Source organism: Myxocyprinus asiaticus, chromosome 11 (assembly GCF_019703515.2).
Source record: "Myxocyprinus asiaticus isolate MX2 ecotype Aquarium Trade chromosome 11, UBuf_Myxa_2, whole genome shotgun sequence".
Classification (NCBI taxonomy): Eukaryota; Metazoa; Chordata; class Actinopteri; order Cypriniformes; family Catostomidae; genus Myxocyprinus; species Myxocyprinus asiaticus.
In genome coordinates, this window is record NC_059354.1 from 37561841 (window position 1) to 37588616 (window position 26776).

The 26776-nt window shown below is 38.5% G+C and overlaps 1 protein-coding gene across 1 annotated transcript in view; it reads left to right on the forward strand.

Moving 5' to 3' along the window:
* The window catches only part of LOC127448473 (low-density lipoprotein receptor-related protein 1B-like), a 508438-nt gene that overhangs the window by 352133 nt on the left and 129529 nt on the right, over positions 1 to 26776 (forward strand). The window contains exons 34-43 of the mRNA XM_051711016.1: positions 179 to 310; positions 4608 to 4742; positions 6805 to 6934; positions 8009 to 8135; positions 8268 to 8419; positions 8732 to 8856; positions 16042 to 16413; positions 19631 to 19820; positions 21509 to 21713; positions 25176 to 25368. Of these exons, the coding sequence (XP_051566976.1) occupies positions 179 to 310; positions 4608 to 4742; positions 6805 to 6934; positions 8009 to 8135; positions 8268 to 8419; positions 8732 to 8856; positions 16042 to 16413; positions 19631 to 19820; positions 21509 to 21713; positions 25176 to 25368 (1761 nt within the window). The remainder of the gene's footprint in view (positions 1 to 178; positions 311 to 4607; positions 4743 to 6804; positions 6935 to 8008; positions 8136 to 8267; positions 8420 to 8731; positions 8857 to 16041; positions 16414 to 19630; positions 19821 to 21508; positions 21714 to 25175; positions 25369 to 26776) is intronic.

Genomic DNA, 26776 nt, shown 5'->3' on the forward strand with positions numbered 1-26776 from the left:
AATGCTGTCCTGGGTTAATGAAAATAGAATTGACTCCAACCCTAAAAACAGTTAATGTTGCTTTTCCGATACAGTTCATGTTTATTTGTGTTACGTAAAAGATGGAAGGTATCGAAAGAAAATGTACAGTTTATGTGACCTCCATCTAACATCTCTTGCTTGCTGTTGTCCATCACAGGCCTGAGTTCTTTTCTGATGTACTCTTTTCATGAGGGGATACGTGGAATCGCTCTGGATCCCAGTGACCACACAGAGACTCTGATGCCCATCAGTGGCACTTTGTTTGCCGTTGGTGTGGACTTTCATGCAGGTACATACATTGTATTTCCTGTGACTCAGTCTTTGCTATCTCCCCCATTCTTAGGTGTATAGAACCTCTATTCATGATCTGCTGTATGTTTACAACATTGTAAAGGGATGCACCGCTCTTTCTGCATTATATCTTTTTTTTATTCTTTTTTTTTTATGTTGTTTACTGTAAAATCTGCAGTCTCATTTTAACTGCACAGTCTCTTTAACTGATTAAAAGGGACTCAACACAAATGCATATCATGTATAAAAGAGATAAACAACTCATATGGTTTAAACAAGTTGATGCCATCAGCAACACTGATATGTTTTGCCTTGCTGTATATTTTGGCTAGAACCATAAGAGACATAAAACAGTATAATAGAGAATCTAGCAAATGGAGGTACTGTAGATCCTACATCCCCACTACAATGGCGTCCAGGGGATTTTGTCTTACGATGCATTATTCATTCTCTGAAAGAGGTTAATTTGACAGCAGTATTATCCACCCCGTTTGGGGGAGCATTTTGCAGAGACAAATGGCATAAATAAAGTCAGAGTCAAGGGGGCAGTCCACATGTGATAGTGCCAAAATATTATTGTAACAGTGTTTACAGTTAGGGGAAAGGAGGAAACGGGATACGGTGAATCCAACTCAAACTGTATGTTTATTTTAAACTCAAAATTTACGCTTTTCAGCGGACACACTCAAAAACACACTTTTTAGTGGGGACAGATCAGTACAGTCTCTTCGGCTTGTGTCTCGTAACTCTCTCTGCTCACTGACATCCGGCTCGCTCTTAAATTCTGTCTCCACTCTCACTGCAATGACAAAAAGCTGTTAGAGACAATCATTGCCAGGTGATGATCCTTATCATTCTCATCTCCTGATCTCACTCTTCATTCACAAGCCAGCGCTCAACCATGCCCCCACCACAACAATTATTCTTACAGTCAATAATTTAAGACATTTCCATAATATGAGACATTTCCATAAACATGTTCACATGCAAACATATAAGCATGTGCTCTTACAATAGTCATTCAGATGTGGTTTGACCATTACCTCTCCCGTAAAAAAAAAAAAAAAAAAACAGTGTAGTCTGTACAGTTTTTAATTTGAGCTGATGCAAAGGATGAAGTAGGTTATACTTTCCTCGCAAGGTTATTTGTGAATAACACTTTATTTATTTATTTATTTATTTATTTTATGCCTAAATAAACCTAGAAATCTGAAATTGTTCATTTTTTTAAATTAAACTTTTCATTCAAATTACTATGCTCATAATATAATGTTTTTTTTTTTTTTTTTTTTTTTTTATTAATTTATTATCTATTATTATTACTATTATTAATATAATAATAAATATAGCTGCAAGCAGCCATTATGGGGCCAAAAACCAACATGGCAATCATTGCACAACACTAAACACAACCCAAAGAGCTCACAGAGCAAGCCCAGATCACACCGCCCCAGAACAGATTTGAACCCATGGCTTTCCATTCTAGAGTTCAGTGTGCTTTCCACTACACTACACAGCCACAGAGTTGCCAGTCAGCAAAGGGACATACCAAGCTTAGAGGAATCACAGGGATGCTGTTTGAAAGTAACTAACTCTCACATGATGTATATATATATATATATATATATACATAAATATGACTTTTGTATGTAAGACATGTTTTGTCCCTTGTCTCAAGAATCAGTAATGAATAAATTAATTTGAGATCTTCTTCAAACAGTGTAAGAAGCCTTTAGAATATTTGTAATTTTGTTTTAATGTCTTTTTTTGTTTGTTTTGTTTTGTTTTGAATACATAAGTGGATAATATTAAATTACTACAGTTGTATTGTAGTTGCAATGGGCCTTATTTAAGAAACAAGAACCAGAAAAAATTATTCTAAGAATGGCTTCATGAACGATTTAGACAGAAATTTGTTCTGCTTATTTTTTATGTATAAGGTCTATTAACTGTAACTATATTTTGACTGAAAATTTGGTTACCATGGTATATTTTTGGCATAGGTCTGGTATACTTGTATATTACTTTTCTTATTTAATATGTATGGGACAATGACCAGTCAGTTAGTCATTATTGCAAAATCAACTCCTTCAGTATGATTCAAGACTCCTCTTCTTCATGCCTGATCACACTGTCTTGGTTTATTTTGCAAAAATGACTAGCTGACTGTACATTAGCCCAGTGTTTCCCAACTTTTTTTCTGGCACGGCAAACTTTTTACGAATAAAAAATACCACGGCACACCACTATCCCAGATAACCATTGTCGATTGTTTTCCTTTTCAAGAAGTTGTCCATGTTTTCTGTCACAGGTGGCAAGAGCGCTAATTGGGTAATGAAAAAACAACACATTTGCTTATTTTCTAATTTGTAGTTTCGTTCTTGAAAATTAATTCTTGCAATGCCACAGCAAATGACAGGGATGCAAACTCATGAGGGGCGAAAAAGGTGGGAATCACTGGTCCCTTATTTTTTTAATTTTTATAAGCTAAAAGCACCAATTCCAGCGATTTTAGTGATTGAAGTATAGAAAATTATCTGCACAATTGTGCAGAATTAGCTGCAAAAATAATGGGCATTTTGGTGTGGCTTGCTTCTGTGTCACAATTTGTTCAATTTTATTAAATTATTAGTTCAGTGACCCCTTCTGGAGATGTCACTAGGTGGCGACAAATGAGCGTCTTATGTGCATTGAGTGAGTCACTGAATCATTTTGGTTGTTCACAACCGAAATCTACCAAGAGACTTTATAGTGTTTAAGCATTAAAAGAACAAAGCAGATATATAGTTTTCCTTCAGTTTGAGCATGATTTTTCATCCAAAAATACAACAATAATAGTCTAATAATATTAAATTTCAATAACGTTCTCACCTTCATTAAAACATGCGTGACTACAAATCTACTGACTTCAGTAGAATGTTTAATTATCATTTTCTTACAGATTTAAACTGAGCATGACTTTTATCAGAAAAGATGCCAGTAATAGCCTAATAATAATAATTTTGAGTTTCAATAATGCATTTGTCATTGTAAAGCATATTTTTCATGAGTTGAGTCGAGGCGTCAATGCTCCATTCAACGGCAGCGTCAAGTGCTGCATTGCCCTCTACGAGTCTGCCATGCAAAAAGCGGGAGATGTGCACAATAAACATTGAAAACATTTCTTTGGAAGAGAGAAAAAAATGCCAGTTGCTTTGATTGCAGAAAATAATAAAAGAACTCATTTATGTTTAGGTCTAGTGTTTTCTTTGGTGAATTTTAAATTAGTTCAATAACTGGTGTCTCTGACTCTCTGATACTCAGAAACAATAAGGTAAGACCCTTACAAAAGTGACCAATTATAGTTTCAAAAGGGCGAATTTCGCCAAAAGGTGAAGAGTTTGCATCCCTGAAATAAATTTTTAATTTTGTATTTATGCATTTATTTATTTTGTGGAATTTGATTTTCCATGGCACACTTGCCAATCTTTCACGGCACACTAGTGTGCCAGGGCGCAGTGGTTGGGAAACACTGCATTAGCCCACTTATTACATGGCTACTTGCCAAATAAATAAATAAATGGACATATAATATTGATTTTAGTTTAAATTATTTGAGTATATGTGAAGGAGTCCAAAGAGGGACATGGCACAACCAGCACAGTGTAAGAAATTGGTTGTCGGAGACAAAAGTCACATATAAACAGTACTGTGCAAAACTTTTAGGCAGTTGTGAAACATATTTTGTAGTGAGAATGTTTTCAAAAATAGTGCCATGATTACTTTTTATTTTTCAATTAATGTCATACAAAGTGCAGTAAACTTAAAAGAAAAAAAAAAGAAAAGAAAAAAAGGTGTTTGGTGATTAAATCGACACTAAATCGATGTTTGGTGTGACTACCCTATGCCTTGAAAAATAGGACCAATTCTCCTAAAGACACCTGTGCACAGTTTTTCAAAGTTGTTGGCAGGTAGGTTTTTTTCAAGCATCTTGGAGGCCATACCATCTGTTGCAGGACTCCTTATTCTTTTGCATTCTATTCTATTTGCAAGACGAATGTTTGGAAATCAAAAATTTATATTTCCTGTTCACACACTAAAACAGAAGATATAAAATAACCATCTTAAGACAAATGTTTTTTGTACATCTAATGTGCCCAAGACTTTTGCACAGTAGGCTACTGTTATTATGTGATTATTAAACAAAAATATTTGACTGCCATCAGTGTCCAATTAGAATTGAGCATACCAGAGAGCTGTTTAAGCTTTGTGACTATAAGCTTTGTTCTTCATGAAATATGCCCTCCTTCATACAGGCAATGATACAATTTACTGGACAGACATGGGTTTAAACCGCATCTCCAGAGCCAAAAGGGATCAGACGTGGAGAGAGGACATTATCACCACTGGCATCAACAGAGTGGAGGGCATTGCAGTCGATTGGATTGCTGGTTAGACACAAACATCATTGATTTTTTTTTATTTTTATTTTTATAAATGTTATGGCTCTGTACACATGATGTCAAATCAATTAAATCTCTTTACAACCAAAAATTACCTGTTGAAACAGGAAGTTTGTATGGAACATTTCAAGTTTTTTATTTTTTTTATTTTACACTTCAGTTATGATACTGACATGATTTGCTACTTGTTAGCAGGGCCGATACTAAGATTATATTAAGGCATTTATAAACTCAGCAAAAAAAGAAACATCCTCTCACTTTCAACTGCTTTTATTTTCAGCAAACTTAACATGTGTAAATATTTGTATGAACATAAAAAGATTCAACAACTAAGACATAAACTGAACAAGGTTCACAGACATGTGACTAACAGAAAGGGAATAATGTGTCCCTTTTCAAAATCAAAAGTAACAGTCAGTATCTGGTGTGGCCACCAGCTGCATTAAGTACTGCAGTGCATCTCCTCCTCATGGACTGCACCAGATTTGCCTGTTCTTGCTGTGAGATGTTACCCCAATCTTCCACCAAGGCACTTGCAAGTTCCCGGACATTTCTGTGGGGAATGGCCCTAGCCCTCACCCTCCGATCCAACAGGTCCCAGACGTGCTCAATGGGATTGAGATCCAGGCTCTTTGCTGGCCATGGCAGAACACTGACATTCCTGTCTTGCAGGAAATCACGCACAGAACGAGCAGTATGGCTGGTGGCATTGTCGTGCCTATAATGAGCCTGCAGGAAGGGTACCACATGAGGAGGATGTCTTCCCTGTAACGCACAGCGTTGAGATTGCCTGCAGTGACAACAAGCTCAGTCCGATGATGCTGTGGCACACCACCCCAGACCATGACGGACCCTCCACCTCCAAATCGATCCCGCGCCAGAGTACAGGCCTCGGTGTAATGCTCATTCCTTCGACAATAAACATGAGTCCGACCATCACTCCTGGTGAGACAAAACCATGACTTGTCAGTGAAGAGCACTTTTTGCCAGTCCTGTCTGGTCCAGCGAAGGTGGGTTTGTGCCCATAGGCGACGTTGTTGCCGGTGATGTCTGGTAAGGACCTGCCTTACAACAGGCCAACAAGCCCTCAGTCCAGCCTCTCTCAGCCTATTGCGGACAGTCTGATCACTGATGGAGGGATTATGCGTTCCTGGTGTAACTCGGGTAGTTGTTGTTGCCATCCTGTACCTGTCCTGCAGGTGTGATATTCGGATGCACCAATCCTGTGCAGGTGTTGTTACACGTGGTCTGCCACTGCGAGTACGATCAGCTGTCCTTCCTGTCTCACTTTAGCGCTGTCTTAGGCATCTCACAGTACAGACATTGCAATTTATTGCCCTGGCCACATCTGCAGTCCTCATGCCTCCATGCAGCATGCCTAAGGCACATTCACGCAGATGAGCAGGGACCCTGGGCATCTTTCTTTTGGTGTTTTTCAGAGTCAGTAGAAAGGTCTCTATAGTGTCCTAAGTTTTTATAACTGTGACCTTAATTGCCTACTGCGTGTAAGCTGTTAGTGTCTTAACGACCGTTCCACAGGTGCATGTTCATTAATTATTTATGGTTCATTGAACAAGCATGGAAAACATTGTTTAAACCCTTTACAATAAAGATCTGTAAAGTTATTTGGATTTTTACAAAATTATCTTTAAAATACAATGTCCTGAAAAAGGGACCTTTCTTTTTTTGCTGAGTTTATATTTAAGTTGGCAAGTGGTTGTCTACTTATCCGAAGGGGGTGTCTTATGTTTCTGGTGGGCCACAAGGTTCTAGAGAGCACTTGATTGGATGGACATCTGTGTAGTGCAACACAAGTCACCAATATTTTTGTTCTGTTTTCCCAGAAGAAAAATACTTAAATTAAGACTTGATTAAATACTTGTTTGCTAAAAGTGACTTTTGTCAATGTTTAGGACTACACTAGCATATAGATGAACTCAAAGCTAACACACATGAAATTACCGCCCAAAACACTATTTTAATTGCATAGCGTCTTTAAAGCTTGCAACCATTTTTATGATTTAAATGCAAATTGTGATTATTTTACCAGGTAATCTTTACTGGACAGACCATGGCCTCAACCTCATTGAAATTGCTCGTCTAAATGGTCTCTACCGGTCAGTAGTAATATCAGAAGGGCTGGATCAACCTAGAGCCATTGTAGTACATCCACAGAGAGGGTATGTCAAAGAGAATCCTCTGGAGATCCATTTTAACCATGTCTGTCGTTCGTACTCAATATAGATTCTTGAAAAGAAGGGTGGTTTTGAAATTACTGAGAAAATTTCTCGGAACTGCACACATACATTAGTTTAGATAATACAATGAGCTCTAACAAGATAAATGGAAATGTAGTATAATGCTTTGAAGGTCAGATACGTTTTGTTATCCGACTGAAGCTGTTTTACAGACAAATTTGGCTTTTAAAATGTTGTTGCCTCCACTAATGAGCCAAATTAAGAATTTAAAACTAGCAGATCTGCATCTCCATTTAACCACAGACCCATTTTGTAGTCTCCCATAATGGGATTTTAGTAAATGGGGTCAAACTTTAGTCAATTCCTGACAGTTTTCTGTCTGCATTTGCCTTGAATTTGATGTTTACATCCTGGAATCGGAATTACACATTGAGAAGACCCCGTAGCAATATGAGCTTTATTCCATCTGCTGACAGCAGACAGCATCAGGAGGATGTATCCTTTAAATCCCAGACATCCAAAAGCAGCCTCCCATTTAAGACTTAGGTTATAAAAGCTGTCTTCTCCTTTTCAGCTGAGTCAAACTTTGAATGTTTCCTTGGTGGTGTAACAACAGTTGTGTACTAAGAAAAGTAGACCCTGGCATGGTTTAAAGAAATCATTCACCCAAAATAAAAATCCTGTCATTAGTTACTCACCCCTATGTCGTTCCAAGTCTGTATTCTGTTATATGTTTTACTTTGGAACACACACATTTATTTTTTTTTTTTTTAAGAATCTGCAGAGATTTTCCTTACAGCGACTGCTCATAGTCACCATAGGCTGTCAAGCTCCAAGAAGGACTAGAAGCACCATAAAGTATTATAAGTAGTCCATATGACCTGTGCACTTTATGAAGAAAATGTATGTGGGGGGTGTGTGTGTGTGTGGGGGGGGGGGGGGGTATATGTTTGGAACGACAAAGGGTGGTGAGTAAATAATGACAGCATTGTCATTGTTGGGTAAACATTTCCTTTAAGTAATGGTAATCCAGATCTGATATTTTCTAATTAACAGTTACTTATTCTGGACTGAGTGGGGGAAAAATCCTTGCATAGGTCGTGCACGGCTGGATGGTTCAGACCAGGTGACGCTGGTCAGTTCTGGCATAGTCTGGCCAAACGGAATCACCATTGACTATGAGGTAGGGTGATGTGACTGCCCTTCCTGGTCTTTAAGCAGTCACTCTACATGCCATCTCTCCTCTTCTGATGCTGATAAAATGGACCTGCTCAAAGAAAGAGACACTGATGTGCATTTTCAAATTGCTTTCTAGGAAAATATATTATACTGGTGCGACGCCCGCACCGACAAAATAGAGAGGATCAACCTTGAAACCGGGGAGGGCCGAGAGATTGTACTGTCAGCCACCAATGTGGACTTGTTCTCCGTAGCTGTGTTCGGGGCTTACATCTACTGGTCTGACAGGTAATTTATTATTTTACTAAGTGCTACACTCTCCAAAGTGGCCCACGGAGCCAGCTGCTCCAGTCTCAAAGGATTAACCCCTTCTGAGCAAGGTTATTATGGGCCATGCCATATGGTTCTGTCATCTCCTCAGAGGACTCCGTCGGCCGTATTTAAATAAGGCGTACTGCAAGTCATTGCCAAGGTGACGGTTCCTCTACTTTGCAACTAAAGCAGCTTTTCTGTGTATTTTAATGAGTCTTGCTGGTTTTAATTAGATAACTGCCATGATTACACTGATGTCAGACTCTCTCACTGTGTTGTCTGTGGCAGAGCTCACGCCAACGGATCTATTCGCCGTGGATTCAAGAGTGACGCTACTGATGCCGTTACAATGAGAAGTGGTCTAGGAGTCAACCTGAAGGATGTGAAAGTGTTTAACAGAGGCCGGGAGAAAGGTTGAGGTTTCAATTTAATGAGTTTATTATTTCATGATACATATGTTTTATGTGAACTAGGGATGCACAATATATTGTGACTATATTGGTGAACATCCAATATACGTCTTTTTTTTATTCTTTTTTTTTTTTTATCGATATCAGTCAAAATTGTATATTTATCAGGCGATGTTGGATATGTAACAATGAACTTGCTTTAGCCTATTCAGTATTCAGTATTGTCAATGTTATCTGACGCTAACATTTAGTGGTAACTCGAAGAGTGCTTACCCTTTAAGAGCGCACCAAATTTTCACATTCAAGAGTAAGTTGCTGTGTTAATGTAACCATGGCAGAGTGTGTTCATGTGTGGTGTGAAACTGAATTAGGTGCATACTGTATGTTAAATGTTATTATTATTTTTATTTATTTTTTATTAGACACAAACAAACTCTTTTGTATAATTCCAGACTAATCCATTGGTTGTAAATCTCAGAACAGCGTCACTTTTTATTTTTATGTTTTTTACCATTGTTATATGAACTTTTTTTAAATATTTTTACTGAAAGTAGACATTTTCAATAGCAGATTTTAAAAAGATAAGTCATCTATCTGTCATACAGTTTTTATATACAGAGTGTGTGTGTGTGTGTGTGTGTGTGTGTATATATATATATATATATATATATATATATATATATATATATATACACACACATCATGCCCAATTATTAGGCAAGTGAGTATTCTGATTTATCATTATTTCCATGCACATTTTCCAAACCATATAAACTTGAATGCTTATTGGATTCAGTCATTTTCAGGTGATATGTATTTGTGTAATGAGGGAGGGTGTGGCGAAATTGACTAACACCTTATATCAAGGTGTGCATAATTATTAGGCAGCTTCATTACCTCAGGTAAAATGGGCCAAAAAGAGATTTAACTGACACTGAAAAGTTAAATATTGTAAAAAGCATTTCAGACAGATGCAACACTCTTGAAATCACTAAACTATTGAGGCAGGACCACCAGACAGTCAAACGTTTTATTGTGAATAGTCAACTGGGGCGCAAAAAATGCATGGAGAAGAAAAGGTGCAAATTAACTGCAAAAGACTTGAGAAGAATTAAACATGAAGCTAACAGGAACCCATTATCCTCCAATGCTGCCATATTCCAGAAATGCAACCTACCTGGAGTGTCTAGAAGTACAAGGTGCCAAGTGCTCAGAGAAATGGCCAAGGTCAAGAAGGCTGAAACACGACCACCACTGAATATATTCACAAGTTGAAGCGTCAAGATTGGGCAAAGAAATACATGAAGACAGATTTTTCAAAGGTTTTATGGACAGATGAAATGAGAGTGACTCTTTATGGACCAGATGGATGGGCCCGTGGCTGGATCACTAATGGACACAGGGCACCACTTTGAGTCAGGTACCAGCAAGGTGGAGGAGGGGGTACTGGTATGGGCTGCTATCATTAAGGATGAGGTAGTGGACCTTTTCGAGTTGAAGATGGACTGAAACTCAACTCTCAAACCTACTGCCAGTTTCTGGAAAGTATTTTCTTCAAGCAGTGGTACAGGAAGAAGTCCTCAGCATTCAAGAAGGCCATGATCTTTATGCAGGACAATGCTCCATCGCATTCATCCAAGTACTCCACTGCTTGGCTAGCCAGCAAGGGCCTCAAATTTGCCCAAATAATGACTTGGCCCCCTTCCTCACCTGACTTAAATCCTACTGAGAACTTGTGGGCCCTTCTCAAACGTGAGATTTACAGTGAGGGAAGACAGTACACCTCTTTGAACAGCATTTGGGAGGCTGTGGTTGCTGCTTCAGCGAAAGTTGATCGTGAACAGATCAAGGAACTGACAGACTCCATGGATGGAAGGCTCATGGCAGTTATTGAAAAGAAGGGTGGCTATATTGGTCACTGAATATTTTTGAAAGGCCAAAAATGTTATTTAATTGTCATTTTGAGTTACTTATTTGTTGCACCAACTCTAAAAATTTAGAATAAATTGGGAGAAATTATTTTTTGTAATTTAGTTGCCTAATAATTGTGCACACTTATATAGGACAAAACTCACTTTTCCTTTGTTAAACATTCAGGTTTGAGGTTCAGTAACATTTTGTATTGACTGAGAGCATTGTGTTTGCTCAACAATAAAATTAATCCTGAGGAATGCAATTTGCCTAATAATTGGGCACGCAGTGTATATACACACTGGCGGCCAAAAGTTTGGAATAATGGACAGATTTTGCTGTTTCGGAAGGAAATTGGTACTTTAATTCACCAAAGTGGCATTGAACTGTTCACAAAGTATAGTCAGGACATTACTGATGTAAAAAACAGCACCATTATTATTTGAAAAAAAAAAAAAAGTCATTTTTGATCAAATCTAGACAGGCCCCATTTCCAGCAGCCATCACTCCAACAACTTGTGCTTGAGTAATCATGCTAAATTGCTAATTTGGTACTAGAAAATCACTTGCCATTATAACAAACACATTTGAAAGCTATTTGGTTCGTTAAATGAAGCTTAACATTGTATTTGTGTTTGAGTTGCCACAGTATGCAATAGACTGGCATGTCTTAAGGTCAGTATTAGATAAAAAATTGTAAAATGGTTTCATTCTCTAGAAACTCATCAGTCAATCATTGTTTTGAGGAATGAAGGCTATACAATGCTTGAAATTGCCAAAAAAGAAAAAAAAAAAAGAAAAAAATTGAAGAGTTCATACAAAGGTGTACACTACAGTCTTCAAAGACAAAGGACAACTGGCTCTAACATGGACAGAAAGAGATGTGGAAGGCCAGATGTACAACTTGACAAGATGAATAGTACATCAGAGTCTCTAGTTTGAGAAATATGTCCTCAGCTGACAGCTTAATTGAATTCTACCTGCTCAACACCAGTTTAATTTACAACAGTAAAGAGAAGACTCAGGGGTGCAGGCCTTATGGGAAGAATTGCAAAGAAAAAGCCACTTTTGAAACAGAAAAACAAAAAGAAAAGGTTAGAGTGGGCAAAGAAACACAGACATTGGACAACAGATAATTGGAAAAGAGTGTTATGGATCTTAAACCCATTGAGCTTTTGTGGGATCAGCTAGACTGTAAGGTGCATGAGAAGTGCCCGACAACACAGCCACATCAATGGCAAGTGCTACAGGAAGTGTGGGGTGAAATGTCACCTGAGTATCTGGACAAACTGACAGCTAGAATGCCATGGGTCTACAAAGCTGTCATTGCTGCATGTGGAGGATTTGTTGATGAGAACTCTATGAAGTAGTTTAATTTAGTAGTGTTTAGATTTTTTTATTTATTTATTTATTTATTTTTAAAATGTAATAGTAATTTTTCACGTTATTAATGTCCTGACTATACATTGTGATCAGTTGAATGCCACTTTGGTGAATAAAAGTACCAATTTCTTTCCATCTGTACATTATTCCAAACTTATGGCCACCAATGTGTGTGTATATGTGTGTGTATATGTGTGTGTGTGTGTATGTGTATATATATATATATATATATATATCAAATCAAATCACTTTTATTGTCACACAACCATATACACAAGTGCAAATGTGTGTGAAATTCTTGGGAGCAGTTCCGAGCAACATAGCAGTCATAACAGTGATGAGACATATACCAATTTACAATAAACTTCAGATTTACACAACACAATTTAAAATCTAATATACACATAATTACACACAACACAATATACAAATACAATGTACATACAATGTAACATACAATGTACAGTCTACAATACACACAATATAGAATACACATTATACAATAAAAAATTGTATATATAATATATATAAAATGGACAGTAGGTTGTATTGTACTGTATTGACATTCAGGCTGTCGACTGATAGTCAGTTGCCAGTGTGTTGTTAAGAGAGAATATAATTTATGACAGTCCAGTGTGAGATAAGATTAATAAAGTGCAGTGCTGATGTATATTGATCGTGAGAGATCAAGAGTTCAAAAGTCTGATTGCTTGGGGGAAGAAGCTGTCATGAAGTCGGCTGGTGCGGGTCCTGATGCTGTGATACCGCCTGCCTGATGGTAGCAGTGAAAGCAGCCCATGTCTTGGGTGGCTGGAGTCTCTGATGATCCTCCAAGCTTTTTTCACACACCGCCTGGTATATATGTCCTGGAGGGAGGGAAGCTCACCTCTGATGGTGTGTCTGGCAGTTCGCACCACCCTTTGCAGGGCTTTGCGGTTGTGGGCGGTGCTGTTGCCATACCAGGCAGAGATGCAGCCAGTCAGGATGCTCTCTACAGTGCTAGTGTAGAACCGTGTGAGGATGTGGCGGTTCATTCCAAACTTCCTCAGCCATCTCAGGAAGAAGAGGCGCTGATGAGCCTTCTTCACAACGGCCTCAGTGTGGACAGACCATGTGAGTTCCTCAGTGATGTGGACACCGAGGAACTTGAAGCTGCTGACTCTCTCCATTGGTGCTCCATTGATGGTGATGGGGCTGTGTTCTCTTTCTCTTCTCCTGAAGTCCACTACAAGCTCCTTTGTCTTGCTAACGTTGAGGGAGAGGTTGTGCTCCTGACACCAGCATGTCAGAGTTTCATCATTGTCAGTGATCAGATCTACCACCATCGTATCATCAGCAAACTTAATGATGGCATTGGAGCTGTATGTTGCCACACAGTCATGTGTGTACAGGGAATACAGGAGTGGGCTGAGAACACAGCCCTGTGGGGCTCCAGTGTTGAGGGTCAGTGATGAGATGTTACTGCCCATTCTAACCACCTGTTATCTGCTTGACAGGAAGTTCAGGATCCAGCTGCACAGCGAGCTGTTTAAGCCCAGAGCCTGGAGTGTCACATCAAGCTTGGAGGACACTATGGTGTTGAATGCTGAGCTGTAGTCTACAAACAGCATTCTCACATAAGTGTTCCTTTTTTCCAGGTGGGAGAGAGCAGTGTGTAGTGTAGATGCAATGGCATCATCAGTGGAGCGGTTGTTGCGGTAAGCAAACTCCAATGGGTCCAGTGAGGGAGGCAGCACAGAGCAGATGTAATCTCTGATTAGTCCCTCAAAGCATTTGCTGATGATGGGGGTCAGAGCAACAGGACGGCAGTCATTTAAACAAGTGATTTTGGATTGCTTTGGTACAGGCACAGTGGTGGATTTTTTGAAGCATGTGGGGACCACAGACAAGGAGAGAGAAAGGTTGAAAATGTCCGTAAAAACACCAGCCATTTGGTTCGCGTACACTCTGATGATGTGGCCCGGAATGACGTCTGGACCCACGGCTTTACGGATATTCACCCATCGGAAGGATCAGGTTACATCCGCTACAGAGACGGAGAGTGAACTAACCTCTGAAGCTTCAGCCGCGAGAGTTCTCTCCACGAAGGCGGTGTTATTTCCCTCAAAATGAGCATAAAAAGTATTTAGCTTGTCCGGGAGATAGGCAGCGGTGTTCACGGTGGAGTTTTTATTCCCTTTAAAGTCCGTGATGATATTAATTCCCTGCCACATGCTTCTATAGTTGGTGGTGTTAAACTGTCCTTCAATCTTGTTTCTGTACTGGCGTTTTGCTGCTCTGATAGTTTTGCAGAGGGCATAACTGGCTTGTTTATGCTCCTCCGCGTTCCCGGAATTAAAAGCAGAGGTCCGCATTAAGTGCCGCGCGAACATCACTATTAATCCAAGGTTTCTGGTTCGGGTAGATCCGTATTGTTTTAGTCGGAACAACATCCTCTACGCACTTTCTGATGAAATACGTTACGCTATCAGTGTAAAGCTTGATGTCGTCATCAGAGGCGGACCGGAACATCTCCCAGTCCGCGTGATCAAAACAGTCTTGTAGCGTAGAGTCTGATTGGTCCAACCAGCACTGGATCGTTCTGAGGGTGGGTGCTTCCTGTTTCAGTTTCTGCCTGTAAGCGGGCAGAAGCAGAACGGAAGAGTGGTCCGATTTGCCAAATGGTGGGCGGGGGAGGGATTTGTAGCCATCCCGGAAGGGAGAGTAGCAATGGTCCCCTCGTGTGTTGAAACTGATGTGTTGGTAGTATTTTGTTGCTATTGACTTGAAGTTGGCTTTGTTAAAGTCCCCGGTCACAATGAACGCAGCCTCAGGGTGCGCGGTTTCCTGCTTGCTTATACTCCCATACAGTTCCTTGAGTGCCCGGTCTGTGGCGGCTTGTGGCTGGATGTACACAGCAGTGATAATGACCGCTGTGAATTCCCTCGGTAGCCAGAATGGTCGACACAGAAGCATGAGAAATTCCAGATCAGGAGTGCAGAAAGACTTGATAGAATGTATGTTCCTCTGATCACACCAGGATTTGTTGATCATAAAACATATGACATCTGCTTTTACCTGAGAGGTCTTTCACTCTGTCCGCTCGATGCACAGAGAACCCCATGGGTTCGATGGCTGAGTCTGGAATCTCTGCAGACATCCAAGTTTCTGTAAGGCAGATAATGCAGCAGTCCCTCATCTCTCGTTGGAAAGAGATCCACGCTCTCAGCTCGCAGAGCTTGTTGTCCAGAGACTGAACATTTGCCAGTAGAATACTGGGTAGCGGGGGTCGATTTGCACGACATCTTACTCTGATGAGAACGGCGGCTCTATTTCCCCTTTTCCTTCTGCATTTCCGCGGCCGGGCTGCCCAGACAAAGGGCTCCGCTGGCGTGTTTGTAAACAGCGGGTCGGCATTGAGGAATTTGAAGTCCGGTTTACGGTGTGTAATTGCAGAACCAATGCCCAAAAGTGTTTGTCTGTCATAGACAATAAGGCAGACAATATCCAAGACAAAAAACATAAGAATTGTAAAAAAAAAAAAAAAAAAAAAAATACAATGTTGTGTCAGAGCTCGCAACACATCAGCCATACTCGGTGCCATCTTGAGTCATCAAGATGACACCATATATAATATATATATATATATATATATATATATATATATATATATATGTAATATTTTCCACTTATTCATTATCGGACAAAACATCTAATTGTCAGCTTGTCACTATCGACCATAATTTAAATATCGGTGCATCCCTACTTTGAACAATATTGATGTTAATAAACACAAGCTTTGTTTCTGTTTATTAGGGTAATTGACCTTGTTAACAATTTTCCCAAACCTTTGAATCTGGAGTTGCATGACAATATCTCAGAATCAGTGTATGTTTTTGTATAATTGTCATACAGGCAGTAACCCTTGTGCCAGGAGTAATGGGGGCTGTCAGCAGCTTTGTTTTCACCTTGGCAGTGGAAGAAGGACCTGTTCTTGTGCTCATGGGTACTTAGCTGAAGATGGTTTTGCTTGCCAAAGATATGAGGGCTATCTTCTGTACTCTGAGAGGACCATCTTGAAAAGCATCCACCTATCAGATGAGAGTGATCTCAATTCTCCCCTCCAGCCTTTCGAGAATCCGGACTATTTCAAGAACGTCATCGCTTTGGCCTTCGATTATCAGCAGGAGACCTCACACCACAACCGCATATTCTTCAGCGACATACATTTTGGGAATATTCAGATGATCAATGATGATTGGTCGGGAAGACAAGTCGTAGTTGATAGTAAGTCAAGCTGTATTTATTCTCTTCTTTGTGGTAAGTGCTTTCATACATCAATGGCTTTAAAGGAGGAGCGTTTGAAAAACTATTTCCTACTATTGTGGTGCTTGTTTTGGCCTTTTGGTGATATTTCTCTGTCATAAAAGATGTCCAAAGATGCTTGCTGCTACAAATTTGGACATTTGTTTTCAGGCCTATCGTCATCCTGATGCAAACTCATTGCAGTGACCCATATGTTAAATGCTCAGCCACTAGAACCATTCCAGCCTCTTAGCAGCCATTTGTGAAAGGCCATTTGTTGGAAGCCTTGAGTAACACCGCCTGTGATGTAGAGCAAGGGCCCGATGCATCCAACATCTAGTAAAAGTGTTATGATAGCTACCTCCATTTTTCTTCAACTAAATGGGCCCAATTTAACTGTCAAAAAAGATGTTTAAGACACTGCATCTTGCGCCATGTCCCCACCATTGATGGATTAAAAGTGCTTGTTTCATTTCCGTCATCCTCAAACTGTAACAGTAATATGAATGGGCTGATATTTTTCAAGATCCTGCCTGTCACAGTTGTTGGACAGTTCAGAATATGGTTATTGATTTCTCTGTGTACAAGATATACGCTAGGGATTTCTGTAGGAATCGATATCCATGTCTGATGGTGGCCCACAATGAAAACCTAATACACCTAATGACTCTGTATTATCCATTTACAATGTAATGAGCCAATCATGGCACTTTTTTGCATCAGACAACTCATGCACTACTAGCTTGACAGAAAATATTTACAGATGTTCTGACTTAAAGGGATAACTCGGGCAAAAATGAAAATTATGTCATAATTTACTCACCCCCATGTTGTTCCAACCATGAATGGCTTGCTTTCTTCCATGGAACACAAAAGGAGATGTTAGACAGAATGACAGCTTCAGTCACTGTATGGGATCTTTGTATGTAAAAAATATGCAAGGATAGTGAATGGTTTGAGTCTAAAATAATGCCTAAAATCTTCTTTTGCTTTCATGAAGGATAGAAAGTCATACAGCTTTGAAAAAAAAAAAAAAGAAAAAAAGATTCAATATCAATATTGACATTATTTATACATACAAGATTCAATATCAAAACAGACATTATTTAAAGGTGCAATTGTCAAATAATGGGCACACTTCAATGACGTACATTAAATGCACAACAAAAATTACTGAATGCATTCTGACTTAATTGTTATTAGCACATCATCAGTAGATTTTAGGTAGCACATTCCAATTGAGCTTTTTGTGTCTTTTTGTGGAAAAGATTCCCTGAATGCCTTTTCAGTGCACAGTAGCCCAGCTTATTTCATTTTGCTAAGGTTAATCAGAAACAGATATACTGTATTTGGAAGTCTTCCGTGCTGGATGATTATTGCTTTAAACTACTTGCTTTCTGAATTCTCTATTAACTAACCTCAGCAATTCTCAAGTTTTAGAACTTTTATTTTTGCTTTTTTCAGTTTTACCTAATTTGTCTATTTTAACCTATTGATTCTGACTGTTCTGATTGATCCTTATCGTTGTTTAGCATATGTAACAAAAGTTTATCTTTAGCATTTATAATCACTGCTTTTTTTTTTTTTTTTTTGCATGAGTAATCAGTCTCATAGTAATTTTTTCAAGTCGAGTCATTTTTATTTGTACAGTGCTTTTCATAACACACATCATTTCAAAGCAGCTTTACAGAAAATTATGCTGTAACAAAATTAAACTGTGATTTCTGTAATGTCTTAAAGCCCTCATTGTGTGGAACTAAGTAAATGTTGGTGGCCAGTGTTTAAACAGAGGATTTTGTATTAACTGTAAGATTAATGATTATGTGTCTTTGAAGTCCATGCTGAATTAACTGTGGTGGTGCACATAGATGCATTGCCCTTTGTTTTTTGGCTAAAGAAAGCTTTAGTTGGCATTAATTTGTTGTCTCTGTATTTGATTTTTAAGAGAGTGTAGTCCATCCTATGACCAAAATGATGTAGGCAGAGTTTCATTGAGTAGCATCGCAATCCATCTGGAAGATTGTGACAGTTCATTTCGTTGAAGTCAATCCTACCTGTAGTATTAAAAATGCTAAATGTCATCATTTACTCATCTTTATGTTGCTCCAAACATGTATGGCTTTCTTCTGTTGAGGAGAGAAGTAAAAATCGTATCACACTGTACCTTAGTTACTCACAGGCCAAGATGAAAGAATTAAATTCCCCCCGCAGAATGGAATTAAGCTGAGTGTGCTTCATTCTTATTGGTGGCTAAATAACTATCCAGTTAGCCAAAATATTTCATAAATAAACACACAAGAGGCTGGGGATGTGTAGAATTTTATGAATGACAGGCATTTCAATTCTGCATAATTCTATGGAGTACTCTGGGTGCAGATTCTGTGCGAGTCTGCATTAATGTAATGTTTTCATAGATTTCCACCTCTGTCCTCCATTTTAACATGAGTACCCCAGCCGACCAAGGCAGAGTTGTTGATTACAGGTTGAAATGAGCTGAGTCTTTTGATGGCCTCTTCACCACTTGAGCTGCACTCTCTTTTCTAAAGATGAAAGCCAATCCCAGCCACCTCCAGTACATGCACACTTAGAAACGCATACAACCTCATAGACAAATCTATAATGACATTCTGTCATTGGGAGAGGGTGGGAACGTTAATAATCCATATTTCCCTAATTAATTCATACATCCCCTGTTAATTACTCCCTGGCCCCTCCAACATTTTCTGCAAAGGCAAGCTGTCTGGTGCTTTTTTACTGTGAATAATTAATTAGTGATGGACTCCCGCAGACCATTCTTTAAATATTATTTTAGATTTTTTAAACAGTAGCATTTTTCTAGCTATACAGACCTACAGCTTGTGCCGTGCATTTAAACTGTTGCTAATTCACGATGATGGATTTTTAGACATGAGAGTCAACAGGCTAGCCATTTTATAAAGCTTAGTGAGATGTTACCTTGATTGTAAACAGATTTCCGAATGACTTTACTACATCACTTGGACCTATCATTAAGGCACATGATTTCTCCTACCACAGATGATATGCAGCTCTACCTGTCGTTCCAGCCTGATGACCCCACCGTCTCATGATAAATATGAAAAATAAAACATCAAAATATTTTATTCTGTTATTTTCTAATTGTCTTGAAAATACCATGGAAATCCAGCCTGGTCAAACTATACTCTGTTGTTTTCTGTAGATGTGGGTTCAGTGGAGGGCTTGGCTTATCACCGTGCCTGGGACACAATCTACTGGACGAGCTCCACCACCTCAAGCATCAGCAGACACACAGTCAACCAGAGCCGACAGGGAACCATCACAAGACAAGCCGTTGTTACCATGTCTGAGGATGACCATCCCCACGTCTTGGCCCTAGATGAATGTCAAAAGTGAGTCCATTTATTTGGTCAGTTGGGTATTTATTTGGACAGATGTTGTCTTACTACTCACTTTCTACTTTGAAGAGTCAAGTTGCAAAACTGACATTGAGAGTGCTTTTTAGCTGTGTTCAAGAGCCACTGTATCACACAGGAGGTCATGTTTTGACATGTCATACACTTGAATTCAGTTTGTTTTTATATGCAATGACATACTTATTTGCTTGTGTGCAGCACAAGACATTAAGTAAGGTAAAAGAAACTGTGGTATACTAACAATATAGCATATCCCTTGTATCCTATTGCTTAATTAATGAGAGAAATTTAATTTAATTGCTAGACATAATATGTAGCCTCTTCAGTAGTGACTATATTCAAAATTTAGTACATCCTCAAGCTTATTGATTTTATAAAATGGTTACTTCATTATAGAAACATTAAAGGAGTAGTTCACCCCAAAAATTACATCATCATTTTCATGTTGGTCAAATCTGTATTATTATCTTTCTTCTGTTTATATATTGGGCAGAATGTCCAACCTACTCTTTTCAATGCAAGGAAAGGACAAAAAGCACCATAAAACATAATGAAAGTAGTCCATTTGACATTTGTGCTATATTCCAAGTTCTCTGAGGACCAACGATAGCTTTGTTTGAGGACCAACGATAGCTTTGTTTGAGGATTGACCAAAATTCAAGTCATATTTATCTGGTAATCTTACCCTCTGCAGCAGCTCTCGAATCTCATTTATGTTTGCTTTCAATTCAAAACATTAACAATGCCTTGCAACGTGATCCATCACATGACCTGCGAGAACAAATAACATCAAACCTTGTGCACCTAAAGGTGATTTTTGTTACTTTTTTTTTTTTTTTTTTTGGTAAAAGGGAATTTTCAGTTTTATAACTACTAATAATTTACAGCATGAGAAATAATTTCTCTTTTCAAGATGGGATGATTCTATTCACAATAGACCATGCAAAATGCTTACTTGTTAGATAAATATTTTATGGACACGAAATGTGAAACAAAATAGATTTTTATGTCAGGAGGAAATGTACTGACTTTTAAAATTGAGAGCAAACTGATTTGTCACACAGGAAAACTGGCCATGTCAATCAGACAAGAAGGAAAACATTTTAATTAGTTTGATCTCTTCAGCTGAAGAGGGCATACTGTAAAATTTGTTGGGGACAGAATATTTTCATTTCTGGTCCAGCAGATAAGCAACTCTTCAGACGATCTACTTTTCTAAAAGAAGAATGTAAATGCACTCATGTAACCCCAATGCTAGACTGATGAACATCATTGATATTCAGCAATATGTGTCGACCATGAGTTCACAGACTACATTAAACCCTCAACCTTGGAGAGAATATGCTTACTTGGTAATCTGGCACTTTTTCAAATGGACTACAGACTGCTGTTAATTAGAATCTAACCTGAAATGATTAATTGGCATAGAATGTCAGCATGTATCACTAATTTTCAATTAGCCCATGGAAGTAGCCTGTGAAAGGAATTTTTATGAGAAGATGTCAAACAGGCCCTGGAGGCCTTCCGTCTACTATTATTTGTGAAATCGATGATATTGTTTTAAAGAACAGACATGCGATAGTATAGAAATAGATAGCCTTACTTGTGCTGTCTGTAAAATCACTTCCAGTCCCCTTATTTCTTCTGCCCCATGTATTTTCTAGCCTCATGTTTTGGACCAATTGGAATGAGCAGCGCCCCAGTATCATGCGGTCCACTCTTGCCGGGAATAATATAAAAGTTATCATTAGCATGGATGTATTCACTCCAAATGGACTCACTATTGACCACAAAGCAGAGAAGCTGTATTTCTCTGATGGCAGCCTGGGCAAAATTGAACGGTGTGAATATGACGGCTCCCACAGACATGTAAGTATGACTCTTTCTCTATTCTAAGAGATGCTTTCTGAGAACGATTTCCCAAGAGAAAGCATGAATAATTGAACGTTTTTTTAGAATGAATAATTTTCCTGACCACATGCAACATCTCTGAGAACTTCATGTGGTGCAGTCCTATAGTATATAATCTAGAGATTTGCAAAACTGCATATGTTTTAAAACTGACTTGTCAGTGGATTGTCTGAACATCCAGTTGACTAATCAGTCTTAAGTAACCCCTTCATAATTAGTCTGCTTTCGGATTCATTTGTCCACATTCAGACACATATCTAAGGGGGCGTTTACATAAGGTGTGTTCTTGCGTTGAAAAACAGATAGATGAGGTGGAACCGAATGCAGGGCGGGATACTCAAACAAAAGCACAAGACTCAACACAATTGCCAAAGATGTCAATCTGAATGTTAATTGATGTAGCAGTGGTACTTTAAAGGGATAGTTTACCCAGAAATGAAAATTATCCCATCATTTACTCACCCGCATGCCATACCAGATGTGTATATCATTCTTTCTTCTGCTGAACACAAACAAAGATTTTTAGAAGAATATCTCAGCTATGTAGGTCCATACAAAGCAAGAGGTGATCAGACTTTTGAATCTCCAAAAATCACATAAAGCAAACATAAAAGTAATCCATAAGACTCCAGTGGTTAAATCTATATCTTCAGAAGCGATGTGATAGGTGTGGATGAGAAAAAGATCAAAATGTAAGTCCTTTTTTACTCTAAATCTCCACTTTCACTTTCACATCTGAAAGTGAATGTGAAAGTGGAGATTTAGAGTAAAAAATGACTTAAATATTGTTCTGTTTCTCATCCACACCTATCATATCGCTTCTGAAGATATAGATTTAACCACTGGAGTCTTATGGATTACTTTTTTATTTGCTTTATGTGATTTTTGGAGATAGAAATGTCTGATCACCTCTTGCTTTGTATAGACCTTCAGAGCTGAGATATTCTTCTAAAAATCTGATATGGCACGAGGGTGAGTAAATTATGAGATAATTTTCACTTTTGGGTGAACTATCCCTTTAAAAGGGATGAATTTAAAGACACAACTTTTGCGAGGGGGTTTTAGCTCTACAGTATGAGTACGTGGGTTCCCTGGGAATCGAATCCATGACTTTGGTGTTCCAAGTAACATGATCATATTCTAATATAAATACTAATATAAACTCGTATCTTTTCAGTGTGCTCTTATTGCTGGATGATCCTAGTGTTGTGTTCAGTGCTAAAAATAACAACCAGGAGTTCAATTACAGTATTTGCATGGTGTGATTTCACAGTCAGTGCTCCAGTGTCAGAATGATAAAATAGCTAACACTTTGCATATTTAGTTATGTCGTTATAGCTCAATGAAACTGCCCCACACATTTTCTAAAATGTAGACCTCTTCTGGGTTTTGCAGCAGATCGTTTCATTTAGATGGCAATGACTTGATGACCACCTAAAGGACTGGCGACCCTTTGTAATTTTTAGTATCCACTGATGCTGGGTCCAATGACCCTTCTCAAAATTAATTTAATTGTAATGAATTATCCACTTTAAAGAAACATGACAAAGAGTTCATAAGAGTTCAACCCCCAACTAAGAGCACTGGTGGTAATGAAAGTTTATTTTAAACCTCCTACTGGGCTGGCCCATCAACTAGCCAATTAAACTGTGAAGGATTAAGCAAAACTTAATCAACATGACTGCTGGCAAATTGCCAAATCTCCCAACTGGTGTTAGGGTTTGTATGGAGACACTGAGTCAAATCTTAACACAGTTTGCAGAGTTAGACTCTCTCACAGAGTAACATCACTGAGCTAATGGAACACAATCTGCGACACTGTGCTGTGCCATCATTTATATCAAACACAAAGAGAAGAAGACAGAACTGTTCTATGAACAGGTTTTGATGCATAATCATTGTTAAAGGGATAGTTCATCAAAAAATTAAAATTCTGTGGTTCACCCTCATGTTGTTCCTTGTTCCAAACTCGTGTGATGTATATTATTCGGTGGAACATAAAAGGATATGTTAGGCAGAGCCATACAGTTTTTGCCATACAATGAACTTGAATGGTGACTGAGGCCAATATTCTGCCAAATTTCTCTTTTTGTGTTCCATGGGAGAACAAACGTCATTCAGGTTTGTAATGTTGTAAGGGTAAGTGATAACAGAATTTTCATTTTTAGGTTATCTATCTCTTTAGTTGTTTTAATGCTCATCAGAACTATAAGCAAATTCATATGGCTATGATTGTTAGCCAGAAACATGATTTGACATCTATTTGATCAGATGAACAGAGATAATTAGTGTTGGAGCAGATCGCTTGCACCCCAATTTCTTTCTTTTTTGTTATTGTTTTTTTTTTCAATTCTGAATCAATATGCTCCATCAAAAGCCATCTGGCACACTCCTCATCTTTCCCCCACCCTCAGATCTTCAGTTGTTGTTTGCTCAAGCTGGGCTCGCTTAATCAACACCTGTCCTATATTTCCCACCATTGTGGCAGGGCTAATGTGATCACGGCTACAAGCGTGTTCCTGTTAATAGCTGGGTCTCTGGGGCTGTGGGACATTCTCCTGCCCCACAACCTGGAAACTCCCAGAAGGAGTCGTGTGATGTATATCTGTGTCCGTCACCATGACACCTGCATTAACACTCAAAGGATCTGGGCTAAACTGGCTGCTGTGGATTATTTGGAGCACTTGTCCTCTACCTACACATTCGTTTTAGTACCCTCAAAGGGACTTTCTAGTGGTCTTCACAGAGTTTTTGTCCCTGTGTTTTTATTTGAACACCATTGGTTTGTTCTTTGTGTTAGAGACCAATCTTTGTAAGCATGTGGCTTAAAACTAGTGGTCAACTGATGTGTGTTTTGCAAAGGCTGATTGTGGTATTAAAGGAGTAGGATGGCTGAAGGACGAAATATATATATGAATATAAGAATTTAAAGGTAAAGTGTGCTATTTCTGTGTCACTAATGTCACCAAACGTAATTGCAAAATAATTACTGACTTTAAAGATATTTCCTTTGCCTGTCTTCCATTGGTTGTACAAACCTGCATCAAACTCATGCCTTTTGATGAGTCAATGTTGCTATGTTAGGCTTGTCAGGATGTTCAAAGATTTAGAGCAACATTTGATAGTGGCAAAGTGTTACACTTTTCAGGGAAATCCACCTAAAAATGGTTTACTTATCTCTGCACATTAAGCTAAGATAAGGGAAAGTATTTTAACATTGAAAAAGTTATACACTAACTTTAATGATGACAAATTAAACTTTTAGACAATTGTGGAAATTAAATGAACAAATAAATAATATATTGCACAATAATTTCTTAAAAATGTGTCAGTCTATTACTTAAAACCCAAACAAAGGCTCTCAGCATATCTTCTATATTTTATTATGGATAAGCTGATGTCTGTGTTATTTGTTGTTAGGTTATTGTAAGGTCTGGACCTGGCACATTTTTTGGACTTGCTACACATGGAAACTACATTTTTTGGTCTGACTGGACTCGACGGGCTGTGCTACGGACCAACAAGTTCACTGGAGCAGACACTAAAGTTCTCAGAGCTGATATTCCTCACCAGCCAATGGGAATTATTGCAGTTGCCAAAGACACTAATAACTGTAAGTATTCCAAAATAGATTTGTTCTTTTCTGTGCTTGATTTAACATATATTCCTGTGGCATACTATGGCTTCTCTCCATTAAGCCAACATGGTTTTTTCAGAAAGTGGATTTTTATTTTTTGTACATATGTTTCATGCATTGAATTCATAGCTGAGCTTTCATTGGTGCTGGCTCATTTTGAGTTCTAAGGAATAGTAGGGATGATAAATTAGAGTGGTCTTATTTCGTAACCAAAAAAACTAAACTGGAGACATAATTAATTTTAAAAAGTATCCTTGAGTGCAGTGAATGTCTCTGAAGTGTCGCAATTGTGAAAAGTAGGACACTGGGAAATCGGTTTAAGAGGCTCACAACGGTTTCTGTTTGTGTACTTGCTGTGAGGGGTTTTCGCCACTCATTTGTTTGATCATGACATATGATTGCAGCCCACTGCACTTAACCATATATACAAAAAGAAAATTATCAGTCAGTAACAGCAGGGAGAGATGTGTTCATTCAAAGATAGATTTCTGGTCTACTGCTGTTGTGATCAAAACTTGTTATACATGCAGCATAATAATCTGTTAACTAGATTGAAAAGTTTGTGGACAAACTTTAGGTTGGCTTGAAAATGCCTAGTCTGAAAGTTTATTGATAGATAGAATGCTTAGCTAGGTATTGCTAACATGTTTTAGTATGTCTCTAACATGTTGCTAGCATGTTTTAGCACATAGCTAGGTATTGTTAGCATGTTTTAGCATGTTGCTAGCATGTTTTAGCACTTGTTTTGGGTTCGAGTCCACCATAGTCGAGTCTGAGTCTATAAACAATCGAGTCCAAGTTGAGTCCGAGTCCAAAAGGGTCCGAGTCGGACTCAAGACTGAGTCCATAACAGTCCGAGTCCGAATAAATCTGTTAATTAATCTGAATCCAAATTGTAACCGTAAACTCAACATCAATATTTTAAGCTTAACTTTCACAACTAAGAAAAACTATTTGCAATATAAATATAACAAAAACACCTCTATATTTTATGATTAGTTTCCTGCTGAACAAACTTCAAAGTGGTTTCAGAATGAACGATTATGCTTTAGGTGAATGAAGACAAAACTGTCTTTGAACACACTTCTTAATGTGTTCTGTTGACATTTTTAATTATTTGTTGCTTTTTCCCCACCACTCAAAACAGACTAAAGAAAGTGAAAGCTGCATTAGTCATTAAAACCAGAGTTATTGGGGGCCTGGGTAGCTTAGCGAGTAAAGACGCTGACTACCACCCCTGGAGTCGCAAGTTTGAATCCAGTGCATGCTGAGTGACAGCCAGGTCTCCTAACAACCAAATTGGCCTAGTTGCTAGGGTGGGTAGAGTCACGTTGGGTTAACCTCCTCATGGTCACTATAATGTGTTTCTCGCTCTCGGTGGGGC